The 19,265-nt window shown below is 42.3% G+C and overlaps 1 protein-coding gene across 11 annotated transcripts in view; it reads right to left on the bottom strand.

The window, feature by feature from the left end:
- Window positions 1-19,265, bottom strand: part of LDB2 (LIM domain binding 2) — a 372,947-nt gene that overhangs the window by 64,455 nt on the left and 289,227 nt on the right. For all 11 annotated transcript variants that reach the window (XM_059165042.1, XM_059165051.1, XM_059165049.1 and 8 more), the window contains exons 4-5: window positions 15,253-15,375; window positions 12,412-12,495 (exon numbers count right to left, since the gene is read on the bottom strand). In XM_059165042.1, coding sequence (XP_059021025.1) covers window positions 12,412-12,495; window positions 15,253-15,375 — 207 coding nt within the window. The remainder of the gene's footprint in view (window positions 1-12,411; window positions 12,496-15,252; window positions 15,376-19,265) is intronic.

Below are 19,265 nucleotides of genomic sequence, written 5' to 3'. Positions count from 1 at the left end.
CAATCCCTCAGCTTTTCTTTCCCTGGACTGCCAATTTCCCATTTGACCATCCTCTTGATTTTCGGTGTCTTGTTAAACAAAAATTTCTTTCTCTTGCTCTGTGTCTGAGACTGCAAAATTACTTTCTTTAATCCAAGCCCTATTTGTACTTTTAAGACCAAAAATTTAAAAACATTCATGGCTCTGAAATTGTTTTCAGTTAGGATTGCTCTGCTAAAATACTGTTGTTTGTGTGTTGCATTTGTGTGTGTGTGTGTGTGTGTGTGTGTGTGTGTGTATTCTTTTAATGTCTGATAGCCATTTCCTCTGGCTTGACTTTAGAAATCACTATTTTCTAGGCATTTGGATGTCTTTATGTTATGGTTACTTCATTTCCTTAAGAGTTAACTATTTTAATTCCCTTATCATACAGTCATATGTACTACTTTTCTATCTCCAAATGCAATTAAAAGTGCCCTTCGGGTGTTCCAAGTTTTAATCATTCTGTGTGTGAAGCATTCCCATGGCTCAGAAACGCATTCTGTGCCTCCTCTCTGATGGAGCCTTTCTCTTAGGAGGAGGAGGATTAGGAGGACTGGAAGAGACAGGATGAGGTGTGACAGCTTTGTTTCAGATGACATTGATTCAGATGCCAAATTCCTCACTTTTGAAAGCATTGGCTCTCCTGCCTGAGCCAGGGCCAAGAAACCAGTTCTCTCTAGCAGTGGCCACGGACAGGGGTCCAGGAGGACAAGCCAGACCTGAGCCCAGGAAAGCACTGATGCCCCAAACTGGCTTTGTGACCTGAGGCATTGATTGATTTTTATCTGTAAAATGGGAATAATCATACCTATCTCATTGTTTTTTGAGAACATAAAGAAATTCCTCAAAGCTAATGGTATTATGATGCTAATTGTTATTTGGGATGGTCCTGGGAAAAACTGGAGCTCATATTTGAATAGGTTTATGTCACAGTGCTCTGTATGCATGTACTCACCAAACTGTGACATGTGCTTCTCCAGCCCTTGATTAGTGACCACCTGCCATGCAAGTTTGATAACACCTGAGCCTCTCTGTGTCCTAATCAGAGGGATGAGTCTGTGTACTTGGATGTCCTGGCAATGTCAGATTGTTATAGTATTTTAAAAGTTCTTCCTCTCATTTTCTGTACTTAATCATGGAGGGGGAACACTTTACAAACCTGCCCTGAGCACGGAACTCATCTTGAAGAGCACACTTTAGGCTATGAGCCTTTTCAGAGTCTAAAATGTGCAATCACTGTGGGAGGTCCAGAAGGAAGATAAGCTGGTATGGTTCCAACACCCTCCTTACCCCAAACTTCAGTGTTTAAAAAGGGCTTCTGCCAGTCTGTCTTAGTGCATGAATGGTGAATGGTCTGCCCTGATCCCAGCCTGTTCTGGCCACCAATAACTATGTGGTTCATCTCAATTGCTGAGCAGGGATTCCCGTTCCATCCTTGGGCTTGGCTTGGCATTTGGGGGGAAATAGGACTGGACTGTCATCCCTTCTTACGTCATAAGACCAAGTAAAATAATGCAGCTGACGGTCAAAGTCTTATAAAAATAAAAAAACAAAAAAACCCTTGGCAGACATACCTTAGAGCCCAGCAATTACACTACTAGGTATTTACCCCAAAGATACAGATGTAGTGAAAAGAAGGGGCATATACACACCAGTGTTCATAGCAGCAATGTCCACAGTCAAACTGTGGAAAGAGCTGAGATGTCCTTCAACAGATAAATGGATAAAGATGTCGTCCATATATACAATGGAATATTACTCAGCCATCAGAAAGGATGAATGCCCACAATTTGCATTGACATGGATGAAACTGGAAGAGATTACGCTAAGTGAAATAAGTTAAGCAGAGAAAGACTATTATCATATGGTTCCATTCATATGTGGAACATCAGGAATAGCATGGAGGACCACAGGGGAAGGGAGGGAAAATGGAATGGGGAGAAAACAGAGATGGAGTCAAACCAAGGGAGACTCTGGACTACAGGAACAAAACTGAGGGTTACAGAAGGGAGAGGGGTGGGGAGATGGGTAATTGGGTGATGGGAATTAAGCAGGACATGTGTTGTGATGAGCACTGAGTGTTATATACAACTAATGAGTTGTTAAGCACTACATAAAAAACTAATGATGTACTGTATGCTGGCTAACTGAACATAAAAAAAGAAAAAAAAAAGATCCTTGGTAGGATTCCAAATGTTGACTCCACCATATTCATTCACTCTTCTAGAGGTCACTACATGTCATTCTGTTGGGGCTCGTTTTCCAAAGCCAAGCACCCAATTCTTCCAGGCTTTGGACTCTACTCCTTTGCTACCAGTAGAGGTTACATGCAGAGACCAATGTTCTTACAGTACAGTAATAACAACGAAAGTCTTCCTTCACGTGGGAAATTAGAGGTATGGGGTCAAAAACATTACTGTGAACCCCAGCTGCCTTCACACCCAGTTGATGATAACTGCTCATTTGAAGGGTTGGACTTATTTAACAACATCAACCAGAAGGTTATTGAAAATGCCCACCCTTGTAATCACCCTTATACTGGGAAGAGGGTGCCCATAATATAGCAGGTGTCTCAGACTCCCTCTTGCCTCCTTCCTTGGCAGGTATTAATCAATTGCTTCTCTGTTTTCTGATCTATCACATGGCTTCAGGATATCGGCGTAGAATTCAGGCCATGACCAACACTCAGGAGATGATAAATGGGATGAGCCTCCCTTGGCTTTCTGACATTGTAATTTAGAGTTAAATGTGCTTTTCACATGTATTATCATTTCAACCCTCACCTCCGATGATTCATGATGTACATAATCAGAAAACTGGGACTTCAAAGAATTAAGGCAGCTGGTGAATATCATACAAGGAGCAAGAGGTGAAAGTGAAAGCTGAACTCTGACCCACTGACCTCAGAGAGCAAAAGGAGCAAAAGTACCCACTGGTACTTACTATGCTTCTTCTAAGAGCTAGGCTTTTATAAACCATAACTTGTCTAATCTTATAATTCGTGCCATCCTGTGAGACATTCTTTCTGATTTCCAGATAAGGAAGTGGAGTTCAGAGAACTGGAACAACTTGTTCAAGGCCTTTATAGATAGTAAGGGGATGAGAATTTGAACCCACATTTCTCTGAATCCAAAGCACATTTATTTTTCTCAGCACACGGACTCCACAGTCCAACCTCTGCTTGTAGAAAGCACCACCCAGAGCAGGACATGGCAAAGGTGTTTGGAGGAATGGTATTAATGACAGTGGCAACTTGAACATGATTTCAGTGCTCGACATTTAGAGAAATGATTAAATAAACACTATGCTAGCACCACACTGGAATATTTGCCACTGTTATAAACGGATAATATGATGACTATGTAGAAACATGCAGAAGTGTTTACCAAATAACATTAAGAAATCATATGTATACTGATTACATTTATGCAGAAATTATGCATATGAATGGATAAACAGTAAGAGCAAACACAAAGAAAATACCTTTTGGCTGGGATATAGGATAATAAGATGTTTTAAAGTCACATTAAGCATAATGCAGCAAAAAAAAAGTTTATGGATCTCAACATCAAGAAAATCTGGCCAAAGAAAATAGACAAAAATAATCACCCATGAGGGAATCTGTCTCTGAGATTTGAAAGAACACATTTCCAAAATAACGAAAAGGGCATAATGGCATTTAGAGTAAAAATTAAATACTGATTCTGAGCAAGTGGAAGTAGTGCTATTAGAATAAAAATTTCACAGCAGGAACTATGAGAATTTCAGGGGGAATTTTGCACACTAGAGAGATCTGGAGGCCACATGCCATGTTTTCCTTTCATTTCCTCAATGTATCCAAATTTTCTACTCTTTCCTTGTGAGGTTCTAGGTTGTGATGTTGAAAATCAATCACACACATTTCCCCCCCTAGATACTATTGGGCAAGTGAATTCACCTGAATTCTATTGTATTTTGGGGGGCACTGGAGAGGTGAGGGTGTCACTTAAAATCTAGTTTCCGAGATGCCTGGGTGGCTCAGTGGGTTAAAGCCTCTGCCTTCGGCTCGGGTCATGATCCTGGGGTTCTGGGATGGAGCCCCGCGTCGGGCTCTCTGCTCGGCAGGGAGCCTGCTTCCCTTCCTCTCTCTCTGCCTGCCTCTCTGCCTACTTGTGATCTCTGTCTATCAAATAAAATAAAATAAAATAAAATAAAATAAAATCTAGTTTCCATTTACCAAACTCCCCTCTAGCAACCGTCCATTCTGGAGACATTGACTGGGTGCTGACTGCAATCTAGAGCTTGTGAGGCTCTAGAAGCACAAGGCAATCAATCAGTCTTCAGGTTGCTGTGCATCTGTTGGAGGAGACAGGTGAGTGGAGTGATAGTTCTTACACAGGACCTACCAAGACCTAAGCAAGAGACCATGCACAGAGAGCTTTAGGAGTAGGGGAGAGGAGCAGCTGCCCTGGTAGAGAGGCAGAGAGTCTCAGGGGAGGTGAGGGACAACTGAGTCCTGAAGGATGAGAAGGAGGTGATCTGGTAATCTTGGATGGGAAGAGGAGGGTAAGAACAGTGTCCCAGAGAGTGAGTAAAATAAAGTCCTATGGTACCGATGCATGGAGGCAATAGACACACAGAATAGACACACAGACACACCAGAGCTGCCAGTGGTTTGTGGGATGACATGTGAGATGGGGAAGGAATGTGGGGTGAGGCTGGGAAGCAGCATGGGCTTAAGGGTGGAGGGCCTTGAGTGCCAAGGTCAGACAACCTGGTGAAGCAGACCAATCTGCTAGTGCATTGGTAACTGCAAACAGGCCAATTTAAGTCATATGCTGAGAACAAGGAGGAAGGGTATCCTCAAGGATATTGGGAGAGGAGGGAATTCTGGGATGCCCAGGTCCCCAGCTGAGGGGCCAGCATGAACTATAAATAGACCTACTTGTTCCAGTATCTTTAGCTCCTTGGGAAAAGGGTTATACCTTATCCATTCTTGTCAACACCCCACCCCCATCCCCTTTTGTGCCTGGTACATAATAGATGTCACCAAAATATCTCTTGGTTTAGACGACTGACTTAAAACTTAAAAACAAAACCAAAGGACCTTAAACACTCAAGGAGGGAGACAACTATAAAAATCAATGTCTCCCTGCAGCGTGTTAAGCATGCAAGGACCATTCCCTCTATTGTTGATAGGAGATAAATGAAAACAGCTCTTTTCACTCCTGGCATCCTGGAATTTTGCATGCTGCAGGTTTTTTTTAAATACTTAAAGCATGGGGCACGTGGGTTAAGTGTCTGCCTTCAACTCAGGTCATGATCCCAGGTTCTTGTGACGGAGTCCCAAATCCTCCTTCTTTTTCTTTCTCTACTCCTCCCCCTGCTTGTGATCCCTCTCTCTCAAATAAATAAAATCTTAAAAAAAAAAAAAAAAAAAAAAAGAAAGAAAAGAAAAGGAGTGCAACTCTTGATTTTCAGATCATGATCTCAGGGTCATGAGATCAAGCCCGGCTTCAGGCTCCACACTCAGTATGGAGTCTGCTTGACATTCTCTCTTTCCTTCTGCCCCTCCCCCTGCCTGGGTGTATGCGCTCTCTCTTCCTCTCTCTCAAATAAATAAATAAATCTTAAAGCAAATTAAAAAATAAAAATAAATGCTTTAGGACATGGTTTCTGCCTACCCCCATTCTTTTTGTGGAATAGGAAATGAAATCAACATCAATTATTTCTCTTTCAATTTGAAAATTGAATTCGTTACAGCTATTTAAAAATAGAAAACAGTTACTGCATACAGTAAACATTCCCATGCAAGAAGTGCTTATAAGAAATTTGAAATGATGGCAATTTCCAACCCTGAGTGAGAAAGGGCTTTCATTCTGATGAAATACAAGGCAAGAATTAGGAAGAAGGACCAGGCTACTGGGTGTGTTGTCCCCAGGGGCTCTTCTCAGAAGCTCTGAGTGCAGGGGGCTCCAATGAATGACTCGACTTCCCGTGATCCTCAAAAAAGCACTTGACAAATGAGAGTTGGGACCTCCATCTCACTAGAATCCAGAGGAGGGTATAATATCCCATTTTCCAGATAGGGGAAACTGAAGCTCAGAGTGGTCAAGTAACTTATCCAGGATCACACAGCTAGCAAGTGGCTGAGTTCAAATACATAATCCTGTCTTTTTGGCCCCCAAACCCAAGTGTCAGCGTGAGGTATTTCCCTGACTATGCTGTGTTCTTACTGAAATAAGAAGACTCACTCTAGAACCGTGCCACTCAGCTCAGCTTTACATTTTGGGCCATAACACCCACTCTGTGTGGATACCTAGTGCAAACTTAAAACTTACATTCCAACCATGGACACTGCCTAGAGTTCCCCAAACTCACCAGCTTTCTCCATCCCTCTCTGTTACCATCTGTGGTGGACCCTCCAACTAGTCTACCTGGGACTATCTACTTGTCATTCAGAATCAATGCATCTCCTCATTGAAGGCTTTGAGATCCCATATCTTCCCTCTAACAACCTCTCCCCTTTTTGTGCTTGGACTCAGGCTGTGAGATCAAATCCCTACTCTACCACTTACTAGCTCTGTGACTTTAAAAAGCTACTTCTCTGGGTCTTAGTTTCCTCCCCTGAAAAATAGGACTAAAAAGAGTCTCTGGAACCCTCTTACACTGTTGGTGGGAATGCAAGTTGGTACAGCCACTTTGGCAAACAGTGTGGAGATTCCTTAAGAAATTACAGAGTTACCCCAAGACCCTGCAATTACACTACTTGGTATTTACCCCAAAGATACAGATGTAGTGAAAAGAAGGGCCATCTGTACCCCAATGTTCATAGCAGCAATGGCCACAGTCACCAAATTGTGGAAAGAACCCAGATGCCCTTCAACGGATGAATGGATAAAGAAGATATGGTCCATATACACTATGGAGTATTATACCTCCATCAGAAAGGATGAATACCCGACTTTTGTATCAACATGGATGGGACTGGAAGAGATTATGCTGAGCAAAATGAGCCAAACAGAGAGTCAATTATATGGTTTCACTTGCTCGTGGGGCATAAGGAATAACATGGAGGACGTGGGGAGATGGAGAGGAGAAGTAAGTTGGGGAAAATTGGAGGGGGAGACTAACCATGAGACTGTGGACTCTGAGAAACAAACTTTGGGTTTTGAAGGGGAGGGTGGTGGGAGGTTGGGTGAGCCTGGTGGTGGGTATTATGGAGGGCATGTACTGCATGGAGCACTGGGTGTGGTGCATAAACAATGAATTCTGGAGCACTGAAAAGAAATTTAAAAAACAATTTATAACTTAAAAAAAAAGAGTCTCTGGTTCATAAAGTTGTAAGCATCACACACACACACACAAAAAAAAGCCTTCCTGCCAAGTACCTAGCAACAGTACCTGGTACCTAGTAAGTGCTCAATGAATGTTAGTGACTACATTGATCACTGTACCCGGGACAGATTTCTCAACAGGCACAAATTTGGTTTTCTTTGGTACCTGATGTACAGTGATGTCCTTGAAAGTTGTGGAGACCTGGCACAAAGAAGGTGTCTAAAGATGCTTGCGGAGTGAACAATGACTAGTGAACAATGAACAGTGGATCAAGGTTGCACAACCAGGTTTCATTGACTTAGATGCCCTGATACTATCAAGCCGCACCCTGCCTTCCTGTGGTGGCTGGACCGGATCTCTTTCTAAAATGCCAGGGCACAACAGGACTTGCTGCTTTCCAGAAAACATACCAAAGCATGTGTTTCCAAATTTCTAGCTCCTTGTCCCCATTCCTAGGTCTCTAGTTTCCTCCCTAGAATGACTGATTGAAGGGTGCCATCACCCTATCCTGGGAAACAACCTTCCTCCCTAGGAGTCGGTGGACATGTTTTGTGAAATGTTTCACCTATTTCCGGGAGTGCCTGATAGCCACAAAGCAATGCCCCTCCCCCTGCAGGCCTGTCCCCACCCCAGCCTGGACAACTACCACACGGACACTCAACCAGCCAGCCCTGGTCTGCCAGAGGTCCATGAGGCAGGAAGTGGGACCACATCTCATCAGAGCCCATCCCTGCTCAGCGACTGCCAGCTGCTGCTTCACTGGGACCGGAGAGCCAGCTGCCGCCACACCTCTCAGCACAGAGCACCTCCAGCCTTATTATGCTGGGAGGAGACAGGAGGCAATGGCAGGCAATTTGACAACTCAAATCAAATGACAGCATCTGTTTTGTTGTCACTTCCAAAGCATCAGGTCACCAGAGTCCCTTCCAAGGTGCTGCCAGGCGAACGTCCAAGTATGGAGCCATCACCGGCATTCGCAAGCTCAAAAGGCATCCATCGTGTTTCACTTGCTCCTTCCTTGAGCGAGGAGCCACCCCCGTGAGCTCCACAGAGCCCCTGACTGCAGACCTCCATGAGAAGGATCTGGAATTTCATGGTAGTGGGAGAACTTGTTTGGGCGAAGCTAGATGACTGAAATTGCTTACTTTCTGTACTGCTTAACTTTGTTACATGAAAGACACAGCATATTGAAATTTCAGATGTCTGGAGCATTTAAAATCTCTAGCCCTCCTTTCCAAAGCAGGATGCATTGATTTAAAGAAAACTCTTCTGCTATTTAGAAGGCCTTGGATTAATATTTGTCAACACAGGTGTCTGACCTTTTTTCTGATCTGAATGTAGTTTTGAAGCTCCTAGTTAACTAAACAATACCTCAAATAACCCCCTGAGGCTGGAGGCAAAGGCCTGGCTCCTCAGAAGGATGGGAGAGTTCCAGGTTTTTGTTTTGTTTTGTTTAAGATTTTATGTATTTATTTGAGAGAGAGGTAGAATGAGAGAGAGAGAACATAAGGGGAGGAGGGTCAGAGGGAGAAGCAGGCTCCTGGCTAAGCAGGGAGCCTGATGCAGGACTCAATTCCAGGACTCAAAGATCATGATCTGAGCCAAAGGCAGTCACCTAACCAACTCAGCCACCCAGGCACCCAGCTCCAGATTTTAAAGCAGTTTTATAAATGAATGCACTGGGCGATTGCTCAGCTGTCTTATGAATATCGATTGGTAAGAGCACTAAGGAAATCTTTGATCCCAGTCTAATCCAAAAAAACTTTGTTTTTCATTCTTAGTAACCACTACCCAGGCCAGGTCTCATCATGGAAATGTCCATATGGTTTTGGGAACTGAGTGTGAGGCTCTGTTCAGCCTTGACTTGCCACATGGCTCATAACTACCCATAGTTATTTCTAGGAGGGGGGGCCTTCTTTCCGGAGACCAGGGGACCCTCCTGGCCTCACACAGAGCCCTGTAGGTCCTTCCTTGTCACCACACCTCACTGGAACTGTGGCGCTGGCCTCCCCCTGCCCTGGAAAGGGTCACATCTTCTCCACGATGAAGGTCCCACACCTGGCACAAGGCCAGGAAGACAGAGTGGGTTCCATGAAAGAGTCCTGATGAATAAGTGATGGAGGGAGTGAAGAAAGGAAGGAATGGAGCCAGGAAGGGCAAGCAGCTGCTGAGCCAAGATACATAAGCAGAGGAAGTAAAAGTGTGTTGAGTGGACCCAAAGGAAGAGAAGAGAGCGAGATGCCATGTTGCTCTCCATGGTTCCAGTATGAACAACAATGATGGACACATAGTGGGTGCTCAATCAATCATGCCAGTGAACACTAACTGGGTGCTTTCTGTCTGCAGACATTGTGCTAAGCTGTCTACATGGATTGTCCCACTCAATCTGCACATGAAACCCTACAAGGAGCTGTCATTAGTTTGGCAAAGTGGATTAAGTCCCCAGTGAGAGATGATACAGACTCCCCTGTCAAGGCAGGAGAGACACAGTCCAATTTCTGTCAATATCATTGTTCTCCCTTCCTCCTAGAAAGGCAGGAGAGATCTTCATGAAGCTCATGGATTCTAGAGCCACACTGCCCGAGTTCAAGTCCCAGCCCAGCTGTTCCGTGGTAGAAGGCTGAGTGACTGAGTTTACTTACTTGCACTCTCTATGCCCGGTTCTCTCACACAATTGGTGCTAGTGCACAGGGACCATTGTGAAGACTAGTGAAGTCAGGACATGCATAAGAGCTACGTTTAAGCGGTAGCCTTTGAAACACGATTCCATATTGCACAAACCCACACGCGTCTTCCTCCTGTTGCTGTTGGGAGAGGGGGTTGGTGCCAATCCTTGCCTCTTCCCTCTCTTTGCAAGTATGATCTTCTCAGTTTTTGTGGGTTAAAAGCAGAAAATTTTAGAATGTGGGAGCCAGGTGGGCCTTGTTGACCCCAAGGTAAAAGTCAACATTTAACTGATGATGATAAGAAGAAGAGCTAGGGAAAGGGGAGGAAAAAAGTTTAGCATTTATTGATCTGTGTTAAATGCAGCTAAAAGATATAATAGTGAATCTGTCTAGATTTCACCAGAGGGTGAGTGACCAAGTCTAGGATAGAATCCAAAGTTCCAGATTCCAATGTGGGGTCAGCTGAGGACACACAGTATGAAACATCTTTATCTGTCTGAAGAGAGGCATCTTCAGATGGTTTAAAAGAACCACTCACGGTCTCTAACAAGATGAAATGCCTAGCAGTGGAGGGCAGCCTTCTGAATTTCTGTGGCTAGAGCATGCCACAGACCTCCACTTTCCCAGGCCTTGCTACCCACTCCCACTACACCAGTGGTGCCATGGGAGCCCCTCTAAAGGTAGAACCTGGGAGTATGAAAGAACCTAGCTCTAACAACCCTTTCTGTCTACCCACCCTCCTGGGCAGTCTCTGTTTTCCCTCTGAGTGGGAACCATAGGACCATTACTAGAAAGCAACCTGGTTCAGGGCTGCCAAAATGGGGGTGGTGATGGGGCAAAGTAGAGGGTGGCAGGAGCAAAGCTGACTCCAGCTCTTGCTGTGCCTGTATTTGGACCTAGGGCATCTAGGCTGGATAGAAAATAGCTTTTTTCCCTCTACCCAGGAGATGGATACTACCATGCTCATATTTAATCTTTTCAGAAGCTCCTGGCCTGGTAGCCCAGCCAGCCAGCTGTTCCAAGACCTGGTTCATAAGTTACTTTCCCTCCCACCTCTCTTGGCTTCTCGCTCCACGTTCCAGCATCATTTACCTGCTTGGAATTCCATCTCATAATCCAGGCCCCTTCTTTTCCCTCTAATGTGAATGTCTTTCCTGACCCCTTCCTGGCTTTACTTTTATTCATTCTTTCACACTCAAGTTAGGCATAATGTCTTCCATAAAGCTTCTCTGATGCATTCTTCTGAGAGGTCTCCATTTTGTACTCCCATAATTCCACTTGAAAATTTCAACCAGGATTATTTACCATTTTGTTTATAATGTTCTCTCTATGGGTCTGGCCATCGTAGGAGACCCATCTATGGGTCTGGCCATCATTTCTTGATGGCAGATATGATGACTTTTGTCTTTGAATCTTCATTCTCTAGCATAGGACCTGGCACATTGCCATGAGTGTGTTACTTGGAAGACTTTGTTCAAATTATTCTTAATTCACTAAAGAGAAAGTCCGGCCAAAGTACTTCAGCATTTAGACATACAAAAAATGATTGGTTACAGAGGGTTAGGAACACAAAGCAAAATTCACAGACTGACACAGCGCTTAGGGATCAAGAAACAAGAGCATAAACCCCATGATGGGTAGGGGGCTGGAGAAGTGGCAGCACAATGACAAAGAGGGAGCTTTGGAGAGGCAAAGGAATGTGGAGCGCACCCACTGACTTCTTGTACAGTCTGGAGGACAATGCTTGCTTTATGAAGGAAACCATATCCTCTACCTGCAACACGATGACTGCAATTCTACACCACAAACCGGAGTGACAAGTGTTTCTGTTTTAGACAAATACAGAAGCCATAGTTACTATGTAGGCAGATAATTTTGCCTAACTCTTAATTTTTAAAGATCAAAACTGACTTTATATCCAACCCAGAAAATCTGTTCCATGTTACACAGAGAGTCCCTTAGAAGACTTAGAAATATCTGTGTTCCACCATTGAGCTGAACTTCAGGGGGTGCTCTCTGGAGGGCACACTGAGTCTACTCAGGGACACTCCCTGGGTGGAGACACAGAAGCAGTGAACACCATTGTACATCAGAAACTTGAGACAACCAAGAGGGGCAGAGTGCCAAAACATTATATGAGCAGACACCGCTGGCCTTTGAATAATTAACTCCAAGAGTCATACAAACAGAGAGAAGAAATTCAACTTTGAAGAAGTCTAGGTTTGCTGCTTTGTTAATTAAACCCCGTCCTCCATTGAAAATACACACAAAACACACACACACGCTCGTGTAAGACACATGTATTGTGCTCTATTACCTCATTTTAACTTCTTGGTTCAAGATACATATACACCTCTAAAGCACTTTTCAAATTCACCAAGAAATGTAATCATCCCGTTGGTCTTACCCTGAGGTAGTTGAGGGTGAAATTTGTTAGTCCCATCCTAGTGATGTTTTTGGACAGCTGATCCAGGACCTGAGGATCTTGTGCCTAAACAAGAAAAAACCATATATTTTATCTTTGTAAGATGGTGCCAAGAAAGTCTCAAACTGGACTACAGTTGCTAAAAAATGCAATCTCAACATTGTCAGTTTGTCTCAGAGGGGAGGTTGCTGGAGATAATTTAATTTACATTTTGAAGACACTTGCATATAATGGCTCAAGGACATTTTTGGATCAATGATGCAAGATCTGTTGCCAGGTAGAACCAAAATGAATCAGGCATGCTTTTAGTCCTTGGGAGAAACAACCTTACTTCCTCTGTGAGAGGCCCCCGTGTCTTCAGAAGGAGGGTCATTAAGCTCTGTCAGGACACTGCCAAGTCTCTGGCACTCAGCAGAGAAGGCAGGGTCCATCTCTGGATTTCGTAGAGCCAGGCTTTAGGACTGGCCTTTGTTTTCAGTTGTGATAGTGTTGTGTTTGACAGCTTGGAGTCTAAGACTATATCTGAAAACTTTACCACTTGTATGAAATTTATATGAATTCTAAATTTCTTCCCCATTAAGCTGTGTCTGAAATAGATGGTCTCAACAATTTTCATCCTATAGTACTGTAAGGGTAAGCAACACCTTTCCCAAAATATCTGCCACATTTAAAAGAGGGGTGTAATGTTCCATGGGTAATCCTAAATGTTCCATGGGCTACCCCAAATGTTCTGGTAGGCTACAAAAAAAAATGAAATTTCTTTCTGGGTTTCATTGTGAGATGAGTCTCTTGGTTGACACTCTTCCTTTCTATTTGTCTTTCCTTCTTCACTGGCAGACACAAACTGGAGCTAAACAGAGAGAGACTCAATAAATATCCTTTTGTCTTCATGCCTGTAGTCATGAGACTACAAGTTCCTCTAACACTTTAATTCATTCTTTCCTGTACTTAGTTTTTCTCATAGCCATGTAACCAGTTGGCTTTGTGCATTTCAACAAAAACCCAAAGTCAGAGAAAAGAGTTGGAGGTTGTGACTTCTCACTTCAGTTTCTGAGAAGGGAGTTCTCTGTGGACATAGAGCCAATATTTATGGAAGCCTTTCCATGTGCCAGAAAGAGCTGGTTCTATAGATAGTCATCAGGTAGTTGTCACAAACATCATACGCATCAGATTTGCAGACAGAAGACAGGATATAATAATAAATGAAAGGAAGGACATTACTGCTGCCAAAGCTGCTAAAAGCCAGTCACCGCTACTTGAAGAGGACCTACTATGTGCCAGACACTGTTTTACGTTCTTTATATGCATTAACTCTTAATCTTCAAACCAGTCCTCTGAGGCAGACTCTATTACTATACCCATTTTATAGATGAAGAACTGGAAGCACAGAGATGCCATGTCACTTACACAAGGTCACAGGAACAGGAATACACACGTATGTGACCTCATTCTAGGATCCAGGCTCCCGACCACCACCTTCTGCTGCCTTTGGTCTCTTTTGGGAACACTAAGAGTGGATACTTTGGGCTTCTTCAATGGGATTAGAGGATGTGTACTGGGCTTTCAAAGTGGAGAAATAGGCAGAAAGATTGGAGCAGGGGAGTAGGGTGCCACAGCAGGAAGCACAAGGTCAATGGGAAGGGGGAGAGATTGGGTTTAACCAATTGGGAAGAGAGCGTAGAGGACAAAACCTGGGGAGACAGAGTGGAATTGGATAGTCTGGAGACAGATGGCTCATCAGCCTGGGTTTTGGAGTCTGTACCAGCTGAGTTGAAATCTTGATTTGCCACTTTCATGCTGAGAAACATGGAGCAATATATCAAGCCCAAGTCTTGGTTTTCTCACTTCTAAAGCAGGGATAATGATTCTGCACCTCTCTGGGTTACTGGGAGGGTTAAATAGAATGTGTACATATGCTTAGCACAAGACCTGGCATAGCAAACACCTAGTAAATACTAGCTACTCTTATTGTATTCTCATTTGATTGTACAGGGTCTTAAAAATCAGGCTCATTAAGTCTGATTTTGCTCCAAAGCCTTTGCACAGAAACTGCTGCATCATGCATTATGGAAGAGCGATTTATTTAAGTCAATGCCTTTGACGCCTTCTTCAGGGACTGCACTCAGCTAGTTCTTACCAAGTCTTACCTCTAAAACATATATCCAGATTGGCATCAGATTTGGCCATGCACCTAGTTGGTGCTCAATAAATGTGATGTGATTTGTGGTCAACTGAAACAGAGCGAAACCCAGACTGTTCGCTTCATCCCAAAACTATGGTTAGAAATGCTGTAGACACAGATCTGAGCTACCTGAGCCCCACTTCTTGTCAGATAGTTCGAATCAAAACTGGAAACTTGTTTTCCTTACCTTACTTCTTGTTTTATTTCCTTCCCCAGTTATACATAAAAGGTTTAATAGCCCAGGCAGAGCAATACTTGATAATGATTCAGTGGAATTTAAGAGAAGTACAAACTGTTTATTGAGGTAACCTCAGTTTGGAGTTTAAAATAATAAAATATATATATATATATATATATATATATTTTATATGATAAAATATATATATATATAATTATATATAAATATATATATATATATATATATAAAATCTCACACTGCACCAAACTCAGAAACAAAGAGGGGGAAGGGGGCCTGTAGAATAAAATAGTTGAGGGGAAAACTCAAACTGAGAGTTCATTACCCAACATGTGAAGACTGTTAGTGTTCTTTCAGAGAGAGAGAACTGTAGTTTTCCTCCTTAAGTAAATGGGGTGGGGAGGGGGGGAAAGAAAGAGAGTAAAATAGTGCTGAAATTACTTACATGCATGGCTAGAATGCTCCTTGGGACTAACTCTCTGTATTGTCTAATGGTAAAGTGCCATGTTTTTATTCTCATGAGATCATCAAAGGTGAACTCCAAGATCAGTCTGCCTTCTGTACACACCTAGAAGCGACAAACAACACACTCATTTGCTGTGCACTTGGTCAATGCCACACTTTTGTAACTCACACATCAGCTGCTCAGCGTGGTCTCCCTGACTGTCCTCAGACAGCGCTGGATCTTGGCAAGGATGTGACACCAGTGCTTTATGCATGACATACTGAGACAAGTGTGAGCTCCTGGATCTATGGGTTCAAAAGACAAGACAGCTGCTTACTCACTATGAGCTACTAGTAACTTGACTGGCTGCTGCCAAAACTCCATGAGCCTCTGTTTCCTCATTTGCAAATATGGGAACAAAAAAAAAAAAAAAAAAAAAATATTCTAACAAAATAATGCTATATTATTGCAGCATTATGTCAAAAATTCCTGACACACAGTGTGTCCTCACAAAAATCATACTCTCCAGCCTCCTTATCTCTGTTTCATCATCCTTCTTTTTTTTTTTTTTTTACTCTAATATAATTTTTATTTTTTATAAACATATATTTTTATCCCCAGGGGTACAGGTCTGTGAATCACCAGGTTTACACACTTCACAGCACTCACCAAAACACATACCCTCCCCAATGTCCATAATACCACCCCTTTCTCCCAAACCCCCTCCCCCCAGCAACCCTCAGTTTGTCTTGTGAGATCAAGAGTCACTTATGGTTTGTCTCCCTTCTTTTATCAGCGCTTGAAATCCTGTTCTAATCGTGGTAGACCTACTCTGGGAGAAAGTACCTAATAAAATAATTCATGCTTAAGTAGGACTTACTACAAGGTTATCCAAACAGAGGAAGTTTTCATTTTCAGGGACAAATTCTGGGGGGACAATGTGTTACCCAAGGCAGCTGGGATCAGTTATTGGCATGTAAGAAATAAAGGCATGCTATCAGCAGTGACAAATTTTGCTTGCATAAAAGGCCAAGCTTTGGGGGAAGGGGTGATATCTTTCTAGGATAAATATGTATTATTAAAGAAACATAGAATTTATGAGGCTCTCTTCCTCGACGGGGTGATCATTTTTTTCTTCTTTTGATATTCAGATCATTTTTAGCATGTAGTTCCTATTTAATTTACCTATCTTATTTCACCATTAATGACTTTGAAATCAGAGAAAATGTTAGGCAATTGGACACTACAGATCCTATTTCAACTAAAAAATAGGAAGTAGTGGGAGCATATTGATCCAATTTAAATAGTTACAACCCATCATTCATTTCATGTTTGTTTTGGAGTAGACAGAGGCTTTGACATCAGAAAGTACTAGATGCACACCCTAACTCTACTTTTTACTTATTTTGGAACTTTGAGAAAACCAAGTAAATTCCCTAAGTTCCCATTTCCTCATCTGTAAGATGAGGATAGTGTTAACCTTCTGCAGGATTGCTGGGTAAATATATGAATGATATTGTATGTGTAGATTGCCTGGTATTATACATGGCATGTAGTAGGATGGTAGCAAATAATAGCTCTAAAGATAAAAGGATTGCAACCCAAAAATGCAGAACCCTGCCACTAGTAGTCATCATAATGTGCTCTCTGAGACCCAGGGATCCAAGGAGGTGTCTCAGGGGCTCTGCTGGGAAGAATTTGGCCTCTATATAGACCATGTGATCTCCACCCATTTTCTCGATTCGACCAGAGCAGCTTCAGTTTCATCCTTTCAAAGTATTGGACTTCTGATCAAGTTTTTTGGAGAAATATTTCCTAGTTTCCTATGCTAAAAGCAAATATACACAATTTTGGAAATCAATGCACTACACAAGTTTTAAAAATCATAAATAACAATTAACTCACTAGGAGGGTATGCTCATTTCTAAAACTATAGTCCATGAAGATAATTAACAATTTATTTCAACCTTTTTGAGATATTAATAATCACTTCTTTCTTTGGGAATTTAATACAGAAGGCCACCATTTATTGAGTTCCAACTATGTCCTAGGAAGTGGGCTGTGTGCTTTCTGTTTATTCTAATTTAAGGTAATATTTTCTTTATTATTTTTTAAATGATTTTTTTTAATTAAAAAAATTTTTTTTTAGAGAGAAGGAAATGTGTGAGTAGAAGAGGGGGACGGGCAGAGAAGGAGTTGAGAGAATTTTAAGCAGGTTCCATGCACAGCATGGAACCCAGTGGGGGGACTCAATTGCAAGACCTTGAGATTATGACTTGAGCCAAAATCAAGAGCCTGATGCTTAACTGAATGAGCCACCCAGGTGCTCCAGTAATATTTTCTTTGAACAAGCCAAATACCAGTATAAGGAGTGTTAGTAAGGGCACCATGTGCAAGGGCACTACTTAAGAAAGATGTTATTGATGTCCACCATTTTCTTTTTTTCAAAGGTCTCAGAAGCACTGTAGGATAATTATTGAAAATTGGGTGAAGACCTCCAGCTCAGACTCCACTAGCAGAATCCATGGGTAATTTTAGGCATTTAGACACCTTGTCCTAAACCTCTTCAATTGAGTGGTCTTCAGAGCTTCCTTCCTGGCATCTTAGCCATGAGTGTTGTGCACCTGGAAATGGGGGAAGACTTTCTAGAACAAACCACTTCTCTAGAACACCCTTAGCATTGGAATTAATTCACCAAGGTTTTCAAAGGGGTTGCATGGAGATTAAGCTACACAATTCTCTCCAGGGAGTTAGTATGACAGAAGCCACCTGCAGAGAAACTTTCACAAAAGGGAGGTAACTGCAGTCATCCAGTGACAGTTGAAATGTTTTGACAGTAGAGGACAAGGATATTTGGATGCTATAATCCTTTTTCTTTTTTTTTAAAGAAGGGGGATTATTAGATGTTTAAATAAATATTAGCCCAGTTAAATGTCATGCTTTTATCTTATCTAATCTATTTGTTTTGTGTTTATGAACCACAAACCCAAGACAGATGGAGGTTCTACTGGAATAGAATTCCATAAGAGGGCACATAGATGGAGTCCTTCTGACGAGGTACTCAACTGGAGGATCTGTAAAGTCAGGTTAAATTGTATTCTCTGTTTACTGTGACAGAGCAAACCAGTTGAGGACACTTCGTGCCTTCGAACTGTCATGGGGCCTACAAAAGGGAAAACTGCAACAAGCCTTGGGCTCCTCCTTTGTAAGCCCAAACCAAGAAATCAGACTTATCCAGAGCATATCACATGCAAGAGAGGAATCCTTAAAATTGAATCTGAGTTGACTGTGAAAATTAAATGACTTCCTTGAATGGAAGACCAGAGGAAAATTTGGTCACTCTTGTGCTCCCTCAAGGTAGTTTTTTTTACCCATGGCCTTCTCCCAAGCCCTATTCAGCCTCCCTGCTTCCAGCCCTCATCATGGAAGTTAAAGGAAACTAAAGGCCTTGTGATTTATTCAACATGCAAAAATCAGCAAATGGAATAGAGGCGCCTAAGGGGGGGGGGGATATGAATATATATATATATATATATATATGTATATACATATATATATATATATATATATATATATTTCTTGTCTGGAAATTGTAAAAAAAAAGACATGGTTTATAAAGGAGAATTAATTTTTTTTTTCAGAGAAATTCTGTGCATTCCTCTTAATCAATACAATTAATGTAGCTTTTATCTAAAGTTGGCCCTTTTTTTTAAAACTGCCTTTCACTTGGAATCCAAAATCAAAAGGGTCCCCAATTAAGAAAACATTTTCTGTTGTGCTGAATTCATGTTACCGTACTGTGAGCTCTGACATTTTGTTTCTGTGGTAACCAAAATCAGCTGATTAGTTGGCATGGCAACAGAAAAGATGTAATCCCAGCAGACACACTCTAATCAATGCCCCCAGCACAGATGGTCTCCGGAGGATCAACAAGAAAGAGGCTGGCAGGCATTCAGCGGATCACGTGCTAGCTTGAGACTAGGCCAGGAACAAGAGAACTAAAAAAGAACATT

The sequence above is a fragment of the Mustela lutreola genome, chromosome 1 (assembly GCF_030435805.1).
Source record: "Mustela lutreola isolate mMusLut2 chromosome 1, mMusLut2.pri, whole genome shotgun sequence".
Taxonomy (NCBI): Eukaryota; Metazoa; Chordata; class Mammalia; order Carnivora; family Mustelidae; genus Mustela; species Mustela lutreola.
This window is presented reverse-complemented; position numbering and strand designations above follow the sequence as displayed.